Source organism: Xiphophorus maculatus, chromosome 6 (genome assembly GCF_002775205.1).
Source record: "Xiphophorus maculatus strain JP 163 A chromosome 6, X_maculatus-5.0-male, whole genome shotgun sequence".
In the NCBI taxonomy this organism is placed as follows: Eukaryota; Metazoa; Chordata; class Actinopteri; order Cyprinodontiformes; family Poeciliidae; genus Xiphophorus; species Xiphophorus maculatus.
The window spans coordinates 6,675,328-6,697,270 of record NC_036448.1 but is presented as its reverse complement, the minus strand read 5'-3'; the positions used below and the strand labels follow the sequence as shown (position 1 = coordinate 6,697,270).

The following is a 21,943-nucleotide window of genomic DNA, read 5'->3' as shown; positions in this document are numbered from 1 at the left end:
GATTAGCAGATAGCTTTAGCCTCCGGGAACCAACTCATCCACATTCACATAAAAAAAAAAAAACAATGCAAAGACCGATCTCTGCTGCACATTAGATAAATTACTTTTTACCTTTTTACTAGATCTTTACTTCAAAAACCTTAAACCATCCTCTTTAGATAACTATAAAATACTGTTTGCACAAATTACTGAGTTTGTCTTGGTCCAGCTGTTTCACCAAAGTAAAGATAGAATGAGCCCTTTTACAACAAAGTTGAGAAAGTCATTGTTTTCCCTGTGGTCATGGATGATCAATAACTACATGGTGGTTGAATACATAATGAAGTTGGGGATTAGGTTACCAAGAGAAAATCTGTGCATCAGAGCTAGCAAACAGTAAGGTCGACCCTAGTTTACTTTAACACTTTAATTTTTCTTAACTTTAGGATTCACCAAACTGTTCCTTACCTAAGTCAATGGATGTTTAAACAAGTAAAGATAGCAAAGAAAGTTACAGCAATAAGTTTTAATGACCAAAGGTTTACATGACATAATCTCAAACGGCCATAAAATTATCTAAAGCAGAAGGTTAGGAGAAAGGGTCTACTGAGCGTGCTGAAGAAATACGGAGGGGAGGGGGGATTTTTTTTTTTTAAGAGTCAGATTTCCCTAGTCCATGGATCCTGGGAGTCACTCGGCTCCAAACTGAGAGAGTCTTTGTGCAGAGAGAGAGAAAGAGAGGAGGAGAGAGAGAGAGAGAGAGAGAGAGGCAGAGAGTCGCAGTGTGACTTCAGGTCTGAACGGTGAGGGCGAACAGAGGGAGCACAGAGTCTGCCGCACTTTCATCACACACATGTAGCTGGAATTGCCTGCCAAAGCAGCATTTTTGTGTTTTACTCTGCAAAATGTGTCAAGGGTAAGAAGACGTCCTTTGTTTTATTGTAAGGCGTGTGAAGTTCTTCGGTTTAACCACTTTAACAAAGTTTTTGTATGGCAACTACACTTCAGAACCCACTTGGGATTATTAGTGTATTTTGATTTGTATGCGTCGGTTTCGATCGCAGCCCACGAAAAGCTACTTCAAATCAAGAATACGGACTTTTCGTTTGGTTTTGGTGTTTTAAATTTACCTTAAAGTCTAACCCCAACCCTCATGGTGTGTGTCTGCTGCATCACCACAGGTGGCCTCCTGCCCTTCTTCTCGCCCTGCTGTGCAGGATGGTTGCAGCCCAGCAGCTCATGGAGGGTGAGTTTCCTGCCACTTCATCTTTCTTTACATCATCTCTCTACATCAACAAGTTCCATAAGTGAAAGTTAGTGGGTGCGTGAAATGGTACTCGTTATGCTGATGATATTTGATGTACATCAGAAAATGTAGGAAGTACTCTCTCCATTTTGAAGGCATATCAGCTTTAACAAATGTGTGAGGAGAAGCAGGGTTCACAGATTATTTAAGCTGATTGATCCTTGGTTGATTGTGGTGGTTGACGTTTGGAGAAGAAGTAGAAAATCTAAGATTTTTTTTATTCAAACTACTCCTTTTCATTCAAAACTTTTGTTTGTGTTGAATTGTGACACGTTCATTTTAAATTGTAATTGAATGAATAGAAAAAACAAACAAATAAAAAGCTTGTATAACAAAATGTTGTACAGCGACGGATTAAAATTTGGCTTAAATTTCTTTTCCAAGAATCCATGGAAATCTTTATTAGCTTGTTAGCTCTATTCTCGTTGCTAACTAACACATTTTACTATGACTTGTTGGTAAAAAGTTATTTTTAATCTCCGTAAAGTGTGTCTTTCAAAGGCTGTCTAAGCAAGAATCCCACTGAAATCAGCAGAAAATCTACTGATTGATAAAGAGCAGGGTTTTTTGTTCTGTTTGTTAAATTGACAGGGGTAAGGTACCAGGATTCTTGAACTTGAGTAACAATCTTCTCACACTTCCTTAATGATATCAGTGATATAACTCACCCCTGTGTGTTGAGTTATCATTCAGTGACCCCCTACCGCCCCTCCAGAAATGCTGAGCTTTAGTGTTTCATAAAGCACCATAAAACAGGGTTACATTAAACAATGTGTGAGACGGGATTCCTCCCCACCTGTTTGGAGGCCAGGATGCGCTGAATGATGGGTATAGCGTAGGCTGCAGTCTTTCCAGATCCGGTCCGCGCTCGAGCCAGAAGGTCCTTCCCCTTTGCTCCTCTTGCTCCTCTTCTACAGATCCGCGGGAGAGTGATAGTTTGTTTGTTTGGCCGTGGGCCTGCTTTCCTAATCCCCTTTGTCTTATTTGTGTGCATGTGTGTGTGGGCATGTGTGTGTTTCCCGTGGGGTAGCTGGAAGTGGCAGACAAGGCAAACACTACACCAGGGTGGGAGGTGAAGTGTTTGGCTCGTATTGCTAACGGCGTTCGGAGTTACCCCCTTTTTTTACTGTGCTGCTGTTTGTGTCACTTCAAACGGAGCCTTGAAGTGACAAAAACAATTCATCGTAATATAATGTTTGTATTTGAAAGATCAGCAAAATAGTAGCTAGCGTGGTTGTTGAGCACAGCAGGAAACAATTCTCATTGGCTTTCTTGCAGCTTGCAGTCACAATTGCTGGCAGAGCTGGTAAAGTTTGATAACTTTATAATGTCAATTTTTACTTTATAAGCCTGTAAGATCAACGAACACACCATCAGCAAACACCACAGATTACACTTGTCATTCACATCATACAAGAGGGTCAGGTGCTCCACGTTGGATTTTCAGAACCAAAGAGATGTTGCATAACTGATCAATATGCAGAAGACGCGTATTGAAGATTGAACTTATGTTTGCCATAACTCTGTTTCTGACGACTGTCCAAACACATTCAGTGCTTTAAATACAACTGGTGGGTTTTCACGTAATCCTCGCTTTAAAGAACTTTTACGGCAAACGGTTTGGTTTTTCCCACCAACAACTAAGAAACATCTGTTGATTTACTCATGGCCAACATTGCCTTTTAATTGCTGAATGAAGAAAGTTTTCTAGATGTTGGTAATAGCTCCGAACTGATTCAGATGAATATCCAGCCTAGATTCTCGGTCATCCAGGACATAGCAATCCAGACTCCTTATGTAGAAACGGGCCTGTCACAATAAACAATAAATCAATTAATCAACTGGTAAATTAAAATGAGCTCAGTCATTTTCATCTGCATGATTAATCATTTTTCTCTTGTCTCTTTCTACCAAATACCGGAGGCTAAAATTCTTCAGTCTGGTGTTTTGGTCTCAACTAGACCCTTTTTTGAAGGATAATTTTGTTTGACAAAGACTTCATTATTAATTTTATTTATTGTTTTCTTTATTTATTTGGGATATTTAAAATGTCGTCCACTTCCGGTGTTAGACGCTCATTACAATTGAAAGTTTATTCATCTTTGAGAAAACGTTTTTGCCATTACAGTTGTATCGCTTGATCTCGAAACAACAACATCATCGTCTATCGCAATAACTTTCGGGGCAATTTATCGTCCGGTAAAATTTGTTATTGTGACAGGCTTACATAGAAAGCAACTGAACCTTTTCAGAAAAAAAGACAATTCCAATTAAGTACTTGAGATTTATTCACATGTGCAGGCAGGAAAAGGTTTGTTTCATTGCCTGAGCTTGACAACCTGCTTAAAGAAACTCATGACAGTGTGCGCTGCCATGGGCGTAATTGTTAGAGGCTACCTTGTGACTTGCAAATCATGAGCTTGATCCAGAAAAGTCATTTGAAACCACAGAGAAGGTTCATCATCATCATAATAATAATGACCAGTGTTCCCTTAAGTAAATCACTGGAGCCTCAAACAACGGATGCCGCGTCATCAAAAGACGAGTTTAGATTTTAGCGTTTGAAATGGTTTCTCTGTGATTCTCTCTGTCCATGTTCCAAATATCATGCTTTCATTATGAAAGACTTCAGTTTATCTATGGGGAGGCAAAAAAAAAAAATAAGATTAGAGTGATGGAGATGATTGACATAAGAATAATCTTAAGAGTATTGTATGCTTCACAAAATTATTCATTGGATTAAATGTATTGTTCTTTACAGCATTGCTTATCCATACAGAGGTGAAGGCGACTAAATGTTCATTTAATATGCATGGCTTCTGCCATTGTAAGGATTTGGGTTTTTCTGCGTGTTTATTTAGGTTTCTGTGTCAGTTGAGTCTCCGTATCGTCCTGTCTACCCTTGATTGTTCCCAGCTGTGTCTCGTTCCTGGATTACCCTCTGTGTACTTAATCCCACCTGTGTTCATTGTTCCTTGCCAGGTCCTTGTCATATTGTCTGGTTAACATCGGTTACTGTCATCCATTGAGTTTCCAGTTGCTACCAGTTTTTTGGGCCTTAGCCTTCTGCTCTTTATCTGTGCTGCCTGGACTTTGGATTGTTGTTTTTTTCTGAATTCATCATTAAATCATCTTTTATTCATTTTCTACCTGGGTCCTCAGCGTCTGCCTCACCGCCTCGCACCGCACCTCATGACAGCCAATTCCTGCAACGGTAGAGAGTAATGCGTTACCAGAAGTTTAGACGTAGTCAAATCCTTGAAATCGTTTGCATGCAGCGTACGAAAAGTCTGGTGGTTTTAAAAATGTACAATGACGGCAACTGAACATGTCCCTGTCGATTTCCTTTACCACGTTGGCAACTTTTAAATGTTCAGCAGAGTTAAATCCAACTCAAGAATAAAAATTTCTCTTACGTTTTGACATTCAAAAGTTAGTGAATGCTAGTACATGACGCAGCCGCTTGAATTTCATTTCAATTTGGTGTTATTAATCATTTATTTTAACTTTTTTTTTTTCATGGTTTGAATGATCAAATACCCAAACATTTTAAGTTGATTTTTAAAAGAAAGAAAAAATGGATGAACACAAAGTGCCTTGTTTGCACCGTTTCTTTAACCATCAAGGGTTTTTATTGTAACTCTGGATGTTATTTATCTCTTCTTGGTAGAAAGAGCAGAAATCGTTTGAGTATGTAGATCCCTGGCTGGGGCTTGGCTTTTTGCATATTGTACAGATGCTTGGCATACATGAGCTCAGAGCTTTCCAAGAACGTAAAAGTTTCCTCTCTTTATCTATTCATCATCGTCCTTATTAACTAATCATGTCAAAGTTTGCATCATTCGTCTCAGTGAAGCCAGTTCACACAGACTCCGAGTAGAGTGATGATCCAAACGGCCCTGACCAAAATTATTTGGTAAAATGTAGTGTTTTTGCAGTGAATGCTTCAAAATGGAAGCACATTACATAGACTGGGCAGCTTTTAATGAAACAATCCAGGAAACGTCCTTTTTATTGTGTACAGATCTACATTTTCTCTGATCCGTACGTAAATGTCGTTTCTTCTGAAACTTGCGCCGCGATTTGGGGCCGAGAGCGGAATTTTGATATTTGGGTTTTTCGACGCGTCTGGCTTCACTCTTGATCTCCGTCTTCAGAAGAACAGAGAGGAAACCCTTTTGTCTGGATGTGGGCACCTTCACTTTCTATTTACAGTTGGTTGAGTTGCTCTGAATGGATTTCGTGTTTAGCCGATGCAACTGATTCTAAGGTGAGCCCAGCAGGCATCTGTTTTGGCACCGGTACAGTAAGGGGAAAAAATCCAATTATTTTTACTGCAAAGTATTTCACTGCTGTTAGCGTTCATTTGGATCAATGCAGCAGCAACATTTTTTCCTTCTCTCCGCCGACCTCGTTTGGTCTCTGATGTCGCAGGAAGAGAAACCCCTCTAAGCTCCCTTCAGCGTTTTACGACTGAGTAACCTGGCAGACGACTGTTTCACAGAGTCACATGGAAGAAACCTTCACCTAAAAGTCTTCAGCGTGCCGAACACCCACACTGCGATGCCGTTCAGTCTGGAACGCGCTCGTTCGTCCAAAGCCACTTTGGTTCGAACACGTTTCGACACAATGGGTCAACTGTAAGAGGTGTCATTGCTTTAGGGGGAACAACGTATAACTCAGTGTGATGTGAAAACGGAAAATCATTCTCTCTCTCTCTCTCTCTCTCTGGAAGGAAGAAAATAAAGTCTCTTTTTGTGTTGCTGCTCTCCTTCATACTTTCCATGATGTGATCCCCGCAGAGACCGTGCAGTTCTCCCGCTTCGCCAGCTATCAGCATTCTGGGGAAACCGCTGTGTACCTGGGGTGAAAATAAAAAAGATGCCAGTGAAAACCATCATTGTTTACTAGCTGACCTAATTACGTTATGAAGACAGCCGCTTTGAAATATCACTGAAGCACAGCAAACACCGGTGATGCCAGTGGTTGTCTGTTTTTGTTTGTCTGTGCTGTTTCCATGGTTCCTTTCTGAAGAGCTGTGTATGAATCGCCATCAGTGGGAACGCCTTCGTTGCTCTCGATGCTTCAGCAAAGACAGCAACTTTGAGCCTTTAAAATATTCTTTTAATTGTTTGACATAGTGCTTGTTCCGTTTGTGTGATGGGATCTGAGATTCACCTTTCTTGTGTAAACAACACATAAACAAGTTTCTTAGGTGTTTCCCTCCCCTCCCCCCTTTTCTTACATTTCGATAAAACGGGAATTTTTACACTCGTTTCAGTTGTTTGTCGCACATGAATATTTCAGATAATCAAAGAAATGTTAATACTGAACAAAAATAAGTGAAGTAAATATGAAAAAACCCTACATTTCTAATTGTGATTTAATTTATTTAAAGTAGAAAAGCTATCCAAGCCAAGCTAGCTCTATGTTAATCATGAATCAACTGATCAACCATAAACTATGTCAAAATCACGAGAAAGAAAGACAGTTTGAAAAGGCTCACAGGGAAATCCAGTGGCTGTCATCCACAAATGAAGAACAAAACAAAAAAAAACAGGAAGCAGAGAGGATTCTTCCTAGGATTGGCTGGTCTACCAAAATTACTCCAACGACGCGTCGATAAATCAGGAGGTCACCAAAAACAAGCCCTACAAAAAACATCTAAAGCACCGCAGGCCTCCCCTGACTCAGTTTTGTTCAGCTCATCATTAAACATGTTTAGGCAAACATGGCGTCTATGAAACGTCCAAAGCCAGTGGAAAAACAATACAGAGACACAGCTCACATAAAACTCTTGATGATGCACAAAAAGTTTGGTTCTTCTTTCGACTGGAGAAACAATGGTCTTAACTTTTTGGAAGTTGTGCACCCCATTGCATCAGGCGTAAAACTAACACAGCATTTGAGAAAGAGAACGTCACACCAACAGCCAGACATGACGGTAGAATTGCAATTTGCTCTCATTACTCTAACTCCATGAAACGGTCCTGGAAGAGAACGTTCTGGGTTTTTAAACTGCGAGTGTGTTTGGGTGACGCAGCTGCACAGCGATCCAAAGCTCACCAGCAAATCTGAATTATGCCAGACTTAATCAAACCGTGAGAGGAAATTCTTTACTGACTGAAGTTTTGAACAACCTACCTTTCAGTTCTTTGTACAACATGATGATCCATCCATCCATCCATCCGCTTTATCCGAGGTCGGGTCATGAGGGTAGCAGCTTCAGAAGGGAGGCCCAGACTTCCCTCTCCCCAGCCACTTGTTCCAGCTCCTCCGGGGGAATCCCGAGGCGTTCCCAGGCCATAGTCATTGTTTATAGCCCCTCATATAGACATAGTCCCTCCAGCGTGTCCTGGGTCTTCCCTGGGGTCTCCTCCCGGTGGGACATGAACACCTCACCAGGGAGGCGTCCAGGAGGCATCCTGACCAGATGCCCCTCAACTGGCTCCTCTCGACGTGAAGGAGCAGCAGCTCTACTCTGAGTCTCTCCTGGATGACTGAGCTTCTCACCCTATCTCTAAGGGAGAGCCCAGCTACCCTACGGAGAAAACCCATTTCGGCCGCTTGTATCCACGATCTCGTTCTTTCGGTCATGACCCAAAGCTCATGACCATAGATGAGGGTGGGAACGTAGATAAATCGAGAGCTTTGCTTTTTGGCTCAGCTCTCTCTTCACCACGACAGACTGGTACAGCACCCGCTTCACTACAGACGCTTCACCAATCCGCCTGTCGATCTCCGGCTCCCTTCTTCCCTCATTCTTGAACAAGATCCCGAGATACTTGAACTCCTCCACTTGGGGCAGGTGAGCCAAGCACTCTACCCTTTTCCGGCTCAAGAAAACGTGATGATGGCAAATGAAAATATCCTGCTCCGTTTTATTCTAATCTGCCCAGATTTCACCAAGTGTCTTTTCAGAGAACTGGAAATTTTGAGTGGTACAAGTGCATAATTTGATTGAGATTCAAAGAATATAGCTGGAGAAGATGAGAATGCAGAGCGACTTTATTTAATTTAATTTTTAAATAAGAATTATACAAATGTGTTTGACACCATTTCTTGTAAAGTCACACCAGCACTCCACCAGGCGTTCTCGGACTCACCATAAAGAGCAAAACAGCAATTCACTACAGAAGGAAGGAAGTTTTCCTGAGTAAAAACTGACTCGAAACTTTTTCACTTGCGGCAAAAGGAAGTTCACGAGAAAAACACTTCAGAGAACCTGTTTATGTTTGGGTGAGCGTTTGCTGCTTCCGAGCGTCAGAGCGTGCAAAGCGAGATGAGAGAGCGTCACGTTTTAATCCACTGAATGTTCAGGGAATTTAAAATTAAAGTCAAAATTTGATTCATATTCCTGTTAGTAATTTTAAAAAGAAATATTTACGTTGTTTTGGAAAAAGCTCTGCTGTGACAGTCAGTCAGTTTTATTTTACACAAAGTGAAACGCGCACACACACATGGACTAGGAGGTGAGGAAAAATATTAAATGGCTTTCTAAAAATGAAACCAGAACATTCTGCTGCAGATATGAGTTCCACCAATACCAACCGGATAATCCTAAATATGATGTGGCGTTACTTTCAGGAGTATCATGTTTATATATATATATATATATATATATATATATATATATATATATATATATATATATATATATATATTTATTTATTTTTTTTTTTAAAATTAAATCTCAGCATAAATGCTGCTGTTTGTGTGAACACCTCAAGGTTTTAAAGAACAAACCTCATCATGAAGACAGACAGGTCAGATAAAGTCCTGTGGAATAAATTTGGGAATAATCCCCAGCACTGAACAGCTCATATTTCTTTTTTTTTTTTTATGTAGTTAACGATACTTTGTAGTTACAGTGTTGTGTTTTCTATCAAGTGTGTGTCGCCCTCTTTCCGGTCATAAACACTGTAAATTCTGCATCCATAACATTTAACTGCAGTGTTATAAACTGAGCTTTCATAAAACTCAACACTGAGCTACAGGAATGCAGCGTGTTTAGCCAACAGGGATACTTGCGTCTTTCTCTGTATATAAACAGACCCTGTGCTGATTTACTCCGTGTTCAGTCACCTGTGCGTGACGTCAGTGCGCAGACAGGAAGTGCAACACTCCACTTGCGGCTCCTTCCACATTAATAATGCGGCATTTTGTGGTTTTCGTTCCTGTTGCGGTCAATAGACGGTCTCCGTGGAACAAAGCATGAGCTAATACTTTCCTGCCACATTTCTGCAAAGGTTGCCTTTCATTGCCCCCCCACTCACCCACTTCCTGTTCCGAGACTGCGACACGAAAATTACAAAACGGAGCGCCGACGAGGAGAAACGGGGAATTGGCACAAACGTTTGTGTCTATTGCTTTTTTCTTCCTCGTGGGATTCCCACGCGGTTTCACGGCCGTGGTTAGGATATGTGTTCTGCGTGACCCGAACGAAGCTTTCGACGACTTCATTGCGATTCGTGTCGGAGGAGGAGAGGAGGCTGAACAACATTTACAGCTGACCAAACATCACCAGGCGCACAAACACACGCAGAGAGCTGCGGTGTAAGAATCCAGCGCCTAATGTGTGAAGGGGAAAAACGTGAATCAGTCCAAATGAATTAGTTTACAGCTGAGTTTAAAGCCACTTTAAATGATTGCACGTCTTTAGATTATTGCATGTCAAAGAGATTTATAGGATTAACAGGAACTGTTGTTCATTTGCAGGTGAGAAGTAGTAAAACTACATTGAAAGTGGTTGCATTTTGCTTGGGTGATTGTATCTGTACATACTTTTCAAATCTTAACATTAAGAGTTCTTAGTCTGTTATAGTCAAATTAAAATATAGTATTCACAACTATAGCAGTATTTTATGGCAGATATACATGTAGGCAGGATTTGTAAAAACCACTGACAGAAGGAAAGGAGGAAGGGAACAAGGGACACATGACAAGGAAAGGAGGAATAAAGGATATGATGAAGGAAAAAAAGGAAGAAGGACACATCAAATAAATGGCAAACACAACGAAGGAAAGAAAGACAATGTCACAAAGAAAAAAGGAAGCAAGGAGGAAATACAGGAAGGAAGAAAATAAAGGAGCGAATGAACGAAGAAACGTAACAGTAAAGGTAGAAAGGACAGAAATAAGGCAAAAGAAACACAAAGAAGTGAAGGATCAACAAATAGAGGAAGAGAAACAAAGACCAGGAGGGGTGAAGAAGAAAGGACTCTAGGGAAGAAAGGACAGAAGTACACATAGAAGGAAAGGAAGCAAGAATCCAATAATGGAAGAAGGAAAGGAAGTATAAATGTTTCCCAAATCCTTAAGGGGGAAAGGAATAGAAGAACAAAAAGGAGAGACTGAATGAGGAAGTGTGGAAGGAAGTAGAGGAGAAGCAAAAGATTGACATGAGAAAGGAAGAACACATTTACCCACTGAAGCAGGAAATAAAATCGAAAACTGCTGATCACTTTCTAGATTTAAATGCTCTTAAAATCCATATTGTCTAGACTTGAAACAGTTCCCGACCTTTTCCACCTGCACAGGAGCAGCGCGTGAAAACTTTTAAGGAAGTAAAGCGACAAGAATTCAACGGCGAGAGGAGGAGGGAAGTTTGGATGGCGAGGCCGGAGGCAACCGATGAAGCAACAAACTCCGACACTTGACCTAATGGAAAATATCTCTCGGCGGACGTCCACTCCTGACCTCCCGCTGACCCCAAACAGTGCACTCACCCATTAGCATTAAGCAGCGGGCCTTACAGCGAGCCACTGAGTGCAACTGTGTCTGTATGGCGACTGTGTGTGTGCCAAAGTCAGAAGTTCATGCGTTGGATTAGCTCAGTGGCTTGTTATCGTCTTGACGACGACAGTCTTTGCAGGCCAAAGTCATGTCGTCATTTTCAGAGGTGGGTAGAGTAGCCGAGAATTGTACTCAAGTAAAAGTAGCATTACTTCAACATATTATTGCGCAAGTAAAAGTAAAAAGTAGACAACCAAGAAATTACTCTAGACTTCTGTCAACAGCTGCTGGATCAGTTATGTGTGGGTGGGCAGATCAGGGGTTTGAGTTAATCCCACCCTGGGGTGACACTCTTCTTCTGATAACCTTTTGTGACCTTCACTTTTTTTATTCTCACCATTTCCTGTGTGTCTTTTTTTTTTTAACCCTTTCTCTAATCCTTCCTGTACTTTTTGCCTTCGCTACTCTTTCCATTCCGCCTCAACAAAAAAAAACAAGGCTGTGAAATAAACTAAAAAGTTCCCTATAAAACGACGGATCCAGGAATACGAATATGTTTTTGCTAAACTGCTCAGAGAATTTCTGTCAAATTTTCAAAACAAGCATCGCGGTCCTCACCGGACCCTTACGGAGTTTTTGGGTGCTGCACTGTCTTATTTCTGGAAATATTGAAAGCTATTTGTTTTTAAAAAACATTATTATTATTATGAGCAAATAGCGTAAATTAATGTCCTTTCTTTCTGACCTTTGCCAAAAATGACTATGTGTCTGAAATGATATAAATTGAATCATTAGTGTAACAGTAACCCCTTATCCAAGGCCTGTTCTAAATACGGAACAAACAAAGAACATTAAAATGATTTTTGTCAGCTAGTAGTTAAACATAGTCATTATTTAACAAAATATTTCAAATAATGACATTAACAAAACATCAACATTCAATATTTGAACCTTACTCTGTTTATTTTTCTCTCCCACTTTTGTTTTAGTTCTATTTAATCTTGCAATGAGTTTACTAGTGTGGCCCCCTTGAGATCAGACTAAGCTGTATGTGGCCCCTAAAAAAAGTGAGTTTGACACCCCTGACTTAAAGCATGAGAAAACAGAGGTCCATTATGTAGGACATTTGATATCGCCCTTAACTGTCCAGTCTATTAATATAGGAGAAGATTCATTTTAATATCTGAGTCTGACAATATCTGCATCTCCTGTCTATTGTCCTATTGATATGAAACTCATATCAGTAGTTTAGAGAACAAGTGTGATTATGTAGAAAAGGTGAAATCCCACTTAACTTCTTATTTCTTCAAGTTTGGAGGGGGATGCATTTTCTGGGAAAGCAAATTATTTGCCTGCCAACATCTGCTTGCCCTATATATTTTCCCCAAATATTGTCCTATTGATATGAAACTCATACCAGCAGCTCATAGAACAAGTGTGATTATGCAGAAAAGGTTATTTCAATCTTAACTCTTTATTTCTTCAAGATAAGAGGGGGATGCATTTTTTGGCAAAGCTAATTATTAGCTTGCCGATATATACATGGCCTGTCTACTTCCCACAAATATAATCTTATTGATATGAAACTCATACCAGTAGTTTGTATAATAGGTGTGATTATGCAGAAAGCCTTACTATGTGTCTGAGTTAGCAGGGATGCTTATTTTGGTACAGCAAATTATTAGCCTGCCGATATTTGCAAGCCCTGTTTTTCAGCTCAAAATGTGTCAATACAGATATGAAAATCATACCAGTAACTTAGTGGGAACAGGACTGTAATCTTGTATATTTAAAGTGGTTTATTGCCTCGTGGTAAACGCACCATAATGGTTCGTTCACACCAAACACGTTACTTGCATCAAAAACGCCTCCGATGCTTCAAGGTCGACGCCTGTGCACTTTGAATGCAGACGCTTGATGCCAAATGCTTGACAACTAGCATTTGGTGCGTCTGGTGTACATTAAAAGACTGTGGAGGCGCGTCGAGGGCACGTCAGCTCTAGCCGTCGTTTTCCGTTGGACGCTCCTGACGCCTCAAACGATTCAAAACGCACAACGGCCTTCGTCGAGCCTCCACATAGACTTTGACTGTAAACCAGACGCGCCTGACGCTTAAAACGAGTTTGGTGTGAACGCAGCAAAGTGGACACGCGTTGAACTTGAAGCTTTGGGCACGTTTTTGACGTAACGCGTTTGGTGTGAACGCACCATTAGACAACCCCAAACCTTGACGTTACCAGAACACAAAACTACTCCTAACCTCAGTCTAAACTTAATCTACACCTTAACCCAGATACTAAATATAATGCTTCACAGCATTAGGATCAGGCTTCAACAACATATATAAGTGAACAACAGAGACTATAGAGTCACCCTTATGTCAAAATTTAATCAATGGAGTGATTTATGACCTTAATAATTAATTGCCTTTAATTTCCAGTGATAGAAGATGTAACTAAGTCTCAGCGAGAAAAGGTATTTAAGAAATAAACACAGATTCACTGATTGAATTTGTGTTTGATATGCAGCATATATTTGAATTGCATATCAAATATATGATATGCAATTTATACGTATGTAAGAGTTTAGTTCTTACAGATTTAGTTTTTTGAATGGATGAAGGAAATCACAAACTCGTAGTCAGCACTGACTAGTCATGCTACCAGTTAAACTGTAGGGGTTTTTTTTTTAGATGTTTGTGATTTAGAGGTATGTTTCACTCTTACGGAAGGACAAGGGCTTTTTTCCTCTCACGACTGACCCCCCCCCCCCCCCCCCCCCCCCAACACACACACACACACACACGCACACACACACAGATGGTGTGCTGAGCAGGGCAGGGGTCACCCCTCTCCCCTTCACACTGTGTATCAGGAAGACAATCTGTTTAAAACTAGAGGTATTACAACACTCCAAATCTATTTACATTTCTCTAGGTATAATATATACTATATATTATTACTGATTAAGTGTAACACTTATTGTTTTTCATACTTAATTGTATTCTTTTTAAAAAATCATAGAGGTGAGAAGGAGTTTATGAAAAAGTGTCACAAAGATGGGATTAACAGATGTCAAAAGAATGATTATTTTTTAAGGAGGGGGAGAGAGGGAGGCATTCAGTCACCAGAAATTAAAAGCAATTAATTATTAAGGTCATAAATCACTCTATCGATTAAATTTTGACATATTGTGCTGTGGTAGCTGAAGGAGGAACAGCTTATCCTGCTCTCTCTCGTCTTTACTGATAACTTTGCCTGTGAGTTACATTTTAAAGTGACAGTTTTTATAGTTATATTTACATTATCGACATGATAACTGGATTACTTCAAACCTAAGGACTGGGGGATTTTCTTACATTTACTTTTATTTTTTTACCTTACTTTTCTTCATCTCCAAGTTGAACCAGGGCAAAATGCCTCCAGCTAACCCCAAGGGACATTAGCAGTATTATACAACGACTTCAGTCTATAGAAATGAAAATCAAACAGCTGGAGGTGAACTTTGAGATCAACGCTACCTGTGGAAATCAGACAACTCTTCCTCAAATCAACGGAGAGGCCGTACGCCTCGCATCAAGCAGCTCACCCTGGAACGCTCTGGGTGCCAAGCCGAAGCAAAAGTCTCACACTGCAGATCCGTGGAGACAACTAACAGGGAGAAATCCCTCACCTGGACGAATCAGCGTGGCCGGCTCTGAGCCGAAACCCACCTTCAACCTCAACACCTGCTAAACCAAAAGAAAACAAACAAGCAGCTGCAACCAAATCGGTTCTACCGACCCCGCTCCCAAGGACAGAGCGACCAGCCCGGGCCTCAAGACATTCTGACTCTGTGGGAATCCCACTGAAAAACAGATTTTCTGCACTCCAGCCTGAGCCTCTGAGTGAAACCTCGCCTTCAAACATCAACAATGAGGCAAGACCAACACATCCACCCCCCAAACCCAAAGGACAAAGCAGGTAAACCACCAGCTAAACAAAAGGTATCCCAAAAGTGCTTATTGTTGGAGATGAGGCAGTAAATGGAATCAGTCACGTTTGCAATCACAAGAAAATGAGAGTGATTTCTTCTCCTGGTGACACTGTATCTGATTTAACTCGTAAAGTTCTCTCTCTAACCGCTGATCGGCCAAATATTTATGTTACTTTAGTTGTGCATGTTGGAGCCAACAATCTGGCAAGGCAGAAACTTCTGAAAAAGGACTTTAATATTCTTCTGAACACTATGGGAAAGTTAAAAATGAAGTTATTTCTCAGTGGTCCAATTCCATCAGACAAAAAACACTCCAGGCTGGGCATGATAAACAAATGGCTGATTAAAACCTGCTCTGCCAGCTCAGTGACCTTCATCAATAACCTCTAGATCTATTGGCAGCGCTTTCACCTTTTTTGGAAGAGGCGGACGCAATCTTAATAAACATGGGACAAAGCTACTCACTGCAAATCCATCCATCCATCTTCTTCTGCTTATCCGGGATCGGGTCGCGGGGGTAGCAGCTTCAGAAGGGAGGCCCAGACTTCCCTCTCCCCAGCCACTTGTTCCAGCTCCTTCGGGGGAATCCCGAGGCGTTCCCAGGCCATAGTCATTGTTTATAGCCCCTCATATAGACATAGTCCCTCCAGAGTGTCCTGGGTCTTCCCTGGGGTCGCCTCCCGGTGGGACGTACCCGAGCCACCTCACCAGGGAGGCGTCCAGGAGGCATCCTGACCAGATGCCCCTCAACTGGCTCCTCTCGACGTGAAGCAGCAGCGGCTCTACTCTGAGTCCCTCCCGGATGACTGAGCTTCTCACCCTATCTCTAAGGGAGAGCCCAGCCACCCTACGGAGAAAACCCATTTCGGCCGCTTGTATCCACGATCTCGTTCTTTCGGTCATGACCCAAAGCTCATGACCGTAGATGAGGGTGGGAACGTAGATCAACCGGTAAATCGAGAGCTTCGCTTTTTGGCTCAGCTCTCTCTTCACCACGACGGACCGGTACAGCACCCGCTTAATGGCAGACGCTGCGCCAATCCGCCTGTCGATCTCCCGCTCGCTTCTTCCCCCATTCGTGAACAAGATCCCGAGATACTTGAACTCCTCCTCTTGGGGCAGGACACCCCCCCCCCCCCCCCCCCGACCCGGAGAAGGCACTCTACCCTTTTCCGGGGTAGAATCAGGCCATGGTGAGAACCAATGTGCTCCTGGAACGGACACAGAAGACTTTAGAAATTAAAAGAACCATGATGACAACCAATTTCCTATCGTTCCCGACTCGTACATGTCCAGAAAAGTGTGCCCGATTCTGTGAAATATAGTGGTCTTTGGCGTTTCTTCCAGCACCAAGATCTCATCCTCTGATTTTTTTTCCATCCTGGATTTGACTCTGTCCAGCTTCATTTTCAAATCAACAATCTCTTTCTTTAGTTGGTCATTTTCCGCTTCCAGTAATTCAGTCTTTTCTGTCATCTTCCTCAGAGAATCCCGTGCGTTTTCTTTTATAGTTTTGTTTGTCCGTTCCTGGAGCACATTGATTCTCGCCATGGAGTCGTAGTCAGATTGTAATCGCTGTGTCGTAGTCCTAGCTTCGTCCAAATCTAAATCGAGTCGTCTGATTTTTTGCTCATAATGTTCATTGCGACTTCGTAGCATCTCGTTCACTCTTTGACAATTTCTAACGTCGCTCTTGCTCTGGCTACGATGGAGACACCCGATTTTTTTACTCAACATTGCCACCATTTCTTTGAGCTCCTTGTTTTCGCGCTCGTATTTCTCGCAGCTCCTCTCCAAAATGTTTGTTCTTTCCACCAGGAAAACGTTTCCTCCCAGTGAAGTAGTTTTTACTTTTGCCAAAAAATAATCCTTCTCTGCCATGATACTTGTCTCGTCGTGTCGAACCTAAAACCGCAAATGAATTTTTCTGTGGAATCTGGGAATACAGAGACAGTGACCAGTGATGTCACAGACAGGATGAGTGACATCACTGCTTCACATCAAAGCCACAAGAAGTCTGTTGCGTGGGCGGGGGGAGAGGGGGGGGAGGGGGGATGTTTTTTTTTAAACTTTATTCTCAGATACACTGTAAAACAACAGAGTGAAACATTTGTTATGCCTCAAGAAAATCAAATACAGATAAACATATTCAAGAAAAAGCTAAGGGGCTTCGGTTCCCAACTCAAAGCAGTACAGATTTAAATTGTTTTAATAGCTATTTTTTGTCAGAGTCTTTCATAGTCGGGATATAAAACTTAACTTCATTGTAAAATGCAGCAAGGCATGGCTTTCTCTACCTGGAACAATGAATATGATATTTAGCTGGTGGCAATAAAGGATTTATGAGAAACTCAGAATTGATAAGCATGATTTTAGTGAGGCCAAGTAAGAAATCTTCCCATAACAGAATAAATTGTGCTTCTATGTTGTTGTGGATAAAGTCACACAGATTCTGCCAAAAAGCATCAACAAAGTTACAGCGCCAAAACAAGTGGACAGCAGTTTAAGGATATGAATCACAAAATGTACAATTTACATCAAATTCTTTCTTGAATATTTAATTCTCATAAAAGGATTAGTGCAAACATCTGCGATAGCTTTTCATTTTAAACGGGTAGGATATTCTGATGAAGTGATATTTTTGTGTTTTTGTCGTGTAAATTGTTCCGATGCTATGCTAAGCACAACTTCTAAGCTTCCACTTCAGTCTCGTCACATAAAGAAATGAGTGATCAGAAATTATCATATTTAACATTAACACAGCCTGCTATAGTTTTCGTTTTGTAAACATCTTACACCGACTGAGCTATTTATCCCTGCTGCGGTAGGAAACGACGAGGCAGCACAGGTGGTCAGAACCACGGCTCATGTTAGATCCTTTTACCTGGATACGGTGTGATTGATGATAAATTCTTGTTGAACTTCTGTCTTTTTTTTCTGTTTTGTTTTGTTTTTCCTCTCAAAATAGCCGAGGATTCTTCTGCAAGGCTGCTGGACGATTTGTTTGGCAACACTAAAACTGTTCCCTGCATTTACTGGCTGCCCCTCACAGAGGAGCAGCTGAGAGACGCCACAGCTTTTACACTGATTTTAAATGTTGTTTTTTTTAACTTTTTGTTGCCTTATAAACACAAACTTCAGCGTATTTTGTTTGAATTTTAATTAATATATTTGCAAAGTTTAAGCAGAAAGAATTTTTGAACAGTTTTTCATTATAATTGTTTGAAAAGTGTGGCATTCTGATATTCCAAAATAAAACTCAGCCAATTGCTTTTTTTTTTTTTTTTTTCTTGATCTGTTAACATGTAATGAATGCACTGCGAAAACACAAACTCTGACCAAGTAGTTTTGGTCTAGTTTTTTAGTACATGAAGTAAGACAAAACTAACTTACAAGTAACTTTTCAGCAAGATAGGAGCTTTTTAAAGTAAATGATTCCTTAATATTAATTTTAAAAAAAGTACTACTTCCACTGACAGATTATACTTTTAACAAGATATTTTCCCCATAAGTGAAATAATCTGCCAGTTGAACTAATACTTCTTTAAAATCAATGCTAAGGAATTATTAACTTAAAACAATCTCCTCTGTTGTGTGTAAAAGTTACTTGTAACAGACAGAATACACATAAAAAGTAAAAGCAAAGTGCAGTACTAACTGGTGCATCAAACCAGAAGGATATCATAATTACCGGCAAAATAAAACACATTCAGATTTGTTCTATATAAAAAAAAAGTTATTCAGAACTTGATTTAAATAACTGTAAATGTCCACATCTCGAATGAGTAAATCAAAAAGCTAATTTATTTCAATAATATTAAAAGTTGGCCTCCATATGGATTCCTTGCACACAATGTTATACATCTACAGCATTTATTTCTAATTATTTCACACCTGCCCCGCATGCCCCGATGAAGGAGGATTTGGTAACGTAATTAGATTAGATGTGTTGCCACCCCCTCGCCACTAGAGGCAGTAGCAGGCCCGAAAAGATGCGACTAAGGAGCAGATTTAGAAATACACCGAAAGCTACACAATTTGTTAAAAACTGTGAGCTGCGCAGAAGTAAATAAAAGAGAGAAGTTCAAATACATTCTGAGAGTGAAAATCCTTCGTAAAGGTGAAAATATATCGCAGATTTAAAAAGAAAATAAAAACGGGAGGCTGCAGATCATATAGGAAATAGCGCCCCCTTCACTTCCGGTGTGCAATGGTCCCGTTTCCAAATAAGGTATGAGTCTGACAGTGGTCCGTCCCCGCCCCTTTCTGTTTGCAGCAGCGAGGTGTACTTGACGCTATTTGTTTTTAAAAAACATTATTATTATTATTATGAGTGTGGCGTTCCGTGATTTGGACAATACAATGTCGTTTGTTACCAACAACGCCACCCGGGATTTTCACCCAGGAATTATTAAAGGGACACAGGTCCGGTTTTGCAAAAAAGCGAGACAGGCCTCAAGACAATAATAATTTATTATGACAGAGTAAAAAAAGACCTGTATCTGAACAAAAAAGAAAATTCACAAAACAAATCCGAATAGGCTTACCGGTGGATACAGCTAGGTCCTGGATGGTAGGCTCCAAAGCAAAGAAATCAAAACAGACACCCGTGAAGTCACTCACTCCTTGTAATTCCCTCCACCTATTGGTACTGATCACTACAGTCACACCAAAAAGGGACGCCGCATCCAGGGCCCGAGCACACCACCGGTAGTCTAGAAAATAAAAATAAGAAAAGACAATTTGTTAAAAATACAGGCAATAAAAGAAATAAAAAATGTCAAAATAAACCCATAAAATCCCTATGCTCGACGGCACAGCAAAATGAGCAACCCAGTCCGATCCAATCCGAAATGAATGCGATCAGCCGCTCCTTGTTTCGATTTCGGAAGAGGGGGTGGGGGGCGTGTCCCAGGCAGCCGGTCTCTCTCTCGCAACCGCTAAGTAAGCAGTGACTTGGTGCAGGCAAAGCATCAGCGTTGTGTGACAGTCGAGATTCCAATTAGCAAGCTCTCCACACTTGCACCCAAATGGGAACGCTCAAATGTTGGCACTGTTTTTGCAGGAACCACCTCACCCACAATCAATGTGGAGGTAAATACGCCCGTCCATTCCTGCTGATAAAAGGCTCTACATGACTACGATGTATAAGCAGCTGTAAATACGCAGGTAGTCAACCTCACCTGTACTCAGCGCACAGACAGCTCAACACGGAAGCGTGGTGTGTCAACAGCAAACTACGTCAGACTGGAGCTCACCTCTACTTTTATACTGAGCGCCCTCTGGCGCTATTGGCCCGCTTGCAATCACCCTGCCAGCAGGTGCAGCCTCCACCTCTTCCTGCCACATTCTACCCCCCCTTTTTGTGTCGTCGCCCCGACGACTCAATTCCATGGTCTAAATAGGACAAAAATAGAGTTGGCTGTAGGATCAGGAGAGTTTACAGCCTGTGGAGCTTCACCTGCTGGTCTGGGGAGGTGGTTAACATTAGAATGCTGGCCTGCAGTTGTCCTTGCTGACTGCCGCAAAACTGGTTCACTTTGAGCCCTAGAAGGACCAGGTGAAGGGCCGGAAGATGCTACTCCCCCATGAGTAGCAATGCCCGATGGACATGGCGACTGAGGTTGTGGATCCCCTGACTGAAAAGGTTGGTTAGTCTGCACCACTATTGGAGCGGGAGGATTACTACTCACCAAAACATACATATCCTCATCACCTGACCTCTCATCTTCAAATTGATGATCACCAAGTGGTGGGCTGGGACCAATGGCACCTTCTCCAGACTCTACCACCGCCTTTAACAGTATGCGATTAACATTTCTGGTTTTAGCTAGATCAGTTACAGGTGCTATAGTATACACTGAACCTCCTTCACTGGGCTCTCTGAGGACTTTATACTTTACTGAGCCATATAGGTCATGAATCTTATGACGTCCTCGTGGGGTGAAGTCCCTTAGCCACACTAGCTGACCAACCTTCAGGGGAGCATGTTGAACTCGTTGGTCATGGTGACTCTTGCGGCGGTCCGCTGCCACCCTCAACCTGTCACGAGCACCCCGAAACGCTACCTGAAGGCGGGCCTGATGCTCCTGAATCCAATCATGGACACTTCCAGCCACAGGTTCCTGAACTCGTCCTAAAAGGAAGTCAACCGGCAGCCGAGGTTCCTGTCCAAACATCAAGAAAAAGGGTGATTCACCGGTTGCCCGATGGGGTGTGGTGTTGTAAGCATACAGAACATGTGGCAAACATGAGCTCCAGTCTCTTTTACGAGAGGGAGGCAATGTTCGCAGCAGGTCATGAAGGGTACGGTTAAACCGTTCACACTGACCATTACCGGCTGGGTGATATGGTGTGGTGCGTGATTTTTCAATGCCATACAACTGGCACAACTGTTGAATGAGCAGACTTTCAAAACTACGACCCTGATCCGAATGTATTCGGACAGGTATGCCAAAGTTGAAAAACCACTCCCTCACCAAGACCTGGGCAGCAGTTGAAGCACGCTGGTCTCGGGTGGGAAAAGCAAGGGTGTATTTACTAAACACATCAGTCATGACCAGCACATTCTCAAGTCCCTTGCTTGTAGGTTCCAACACTGTGAAATCAATAGCTAAAACTTCATTAGGTTGTGAGGCTAACAAATGTCCCATAAATGTACGGGCTTGTGGCTGAGACTGTTTTGCTACCTGGCATCTTTCACAGGTCCGACACCAATGTGCCACTTCTGCGGCCATACCTGGCCAGTAACAGCGTTGGCGTAGGAGTTCTAATGTTCGCTCCACCCCTTGGTGGCCATGCTCCTGGTGAACTTGTTTTAATGTTTCCTCCCTCAAAATTGTTGGCAACACCAACTGTAAAATTAACTCACCACCAGCAGGTTTGAACACTTGCCGGTACAAAACGCCATCCTCCTCCACTAGCTTGTCCCATTGTCTGAGTAGCACC

The 21,943-nt window shown here is 41.7% G+C and overlaps 1 protein-coding gene across 1 annotated transcript in view; it reads left to right on the top strand.

The window, feature by feature from the left end:
* Positions 1–781: 781 nt before the first annotated feature.
* Positions 782–21,943, top strand: part of LOC102236417 (collagen alpha-1(XVIII) chain-like) — an 83,977-nt gene continuing 62,815 nt past the window's right edge. Inside the window, exons 1-2 of the mRNA XM_023335942.1 lie at positions 782–895; positions 1,161–1,225. Of these exons, the coding sequence (XP_023191710.1) occupies positions 885–895; positions 1,161–1,225 (76 nt within the window). The 5' untranslated portion in view covers positions 782–884. The remainder of the gene's footprint in view (positions 896–1,160; positions 1,226–21,943) is intronic.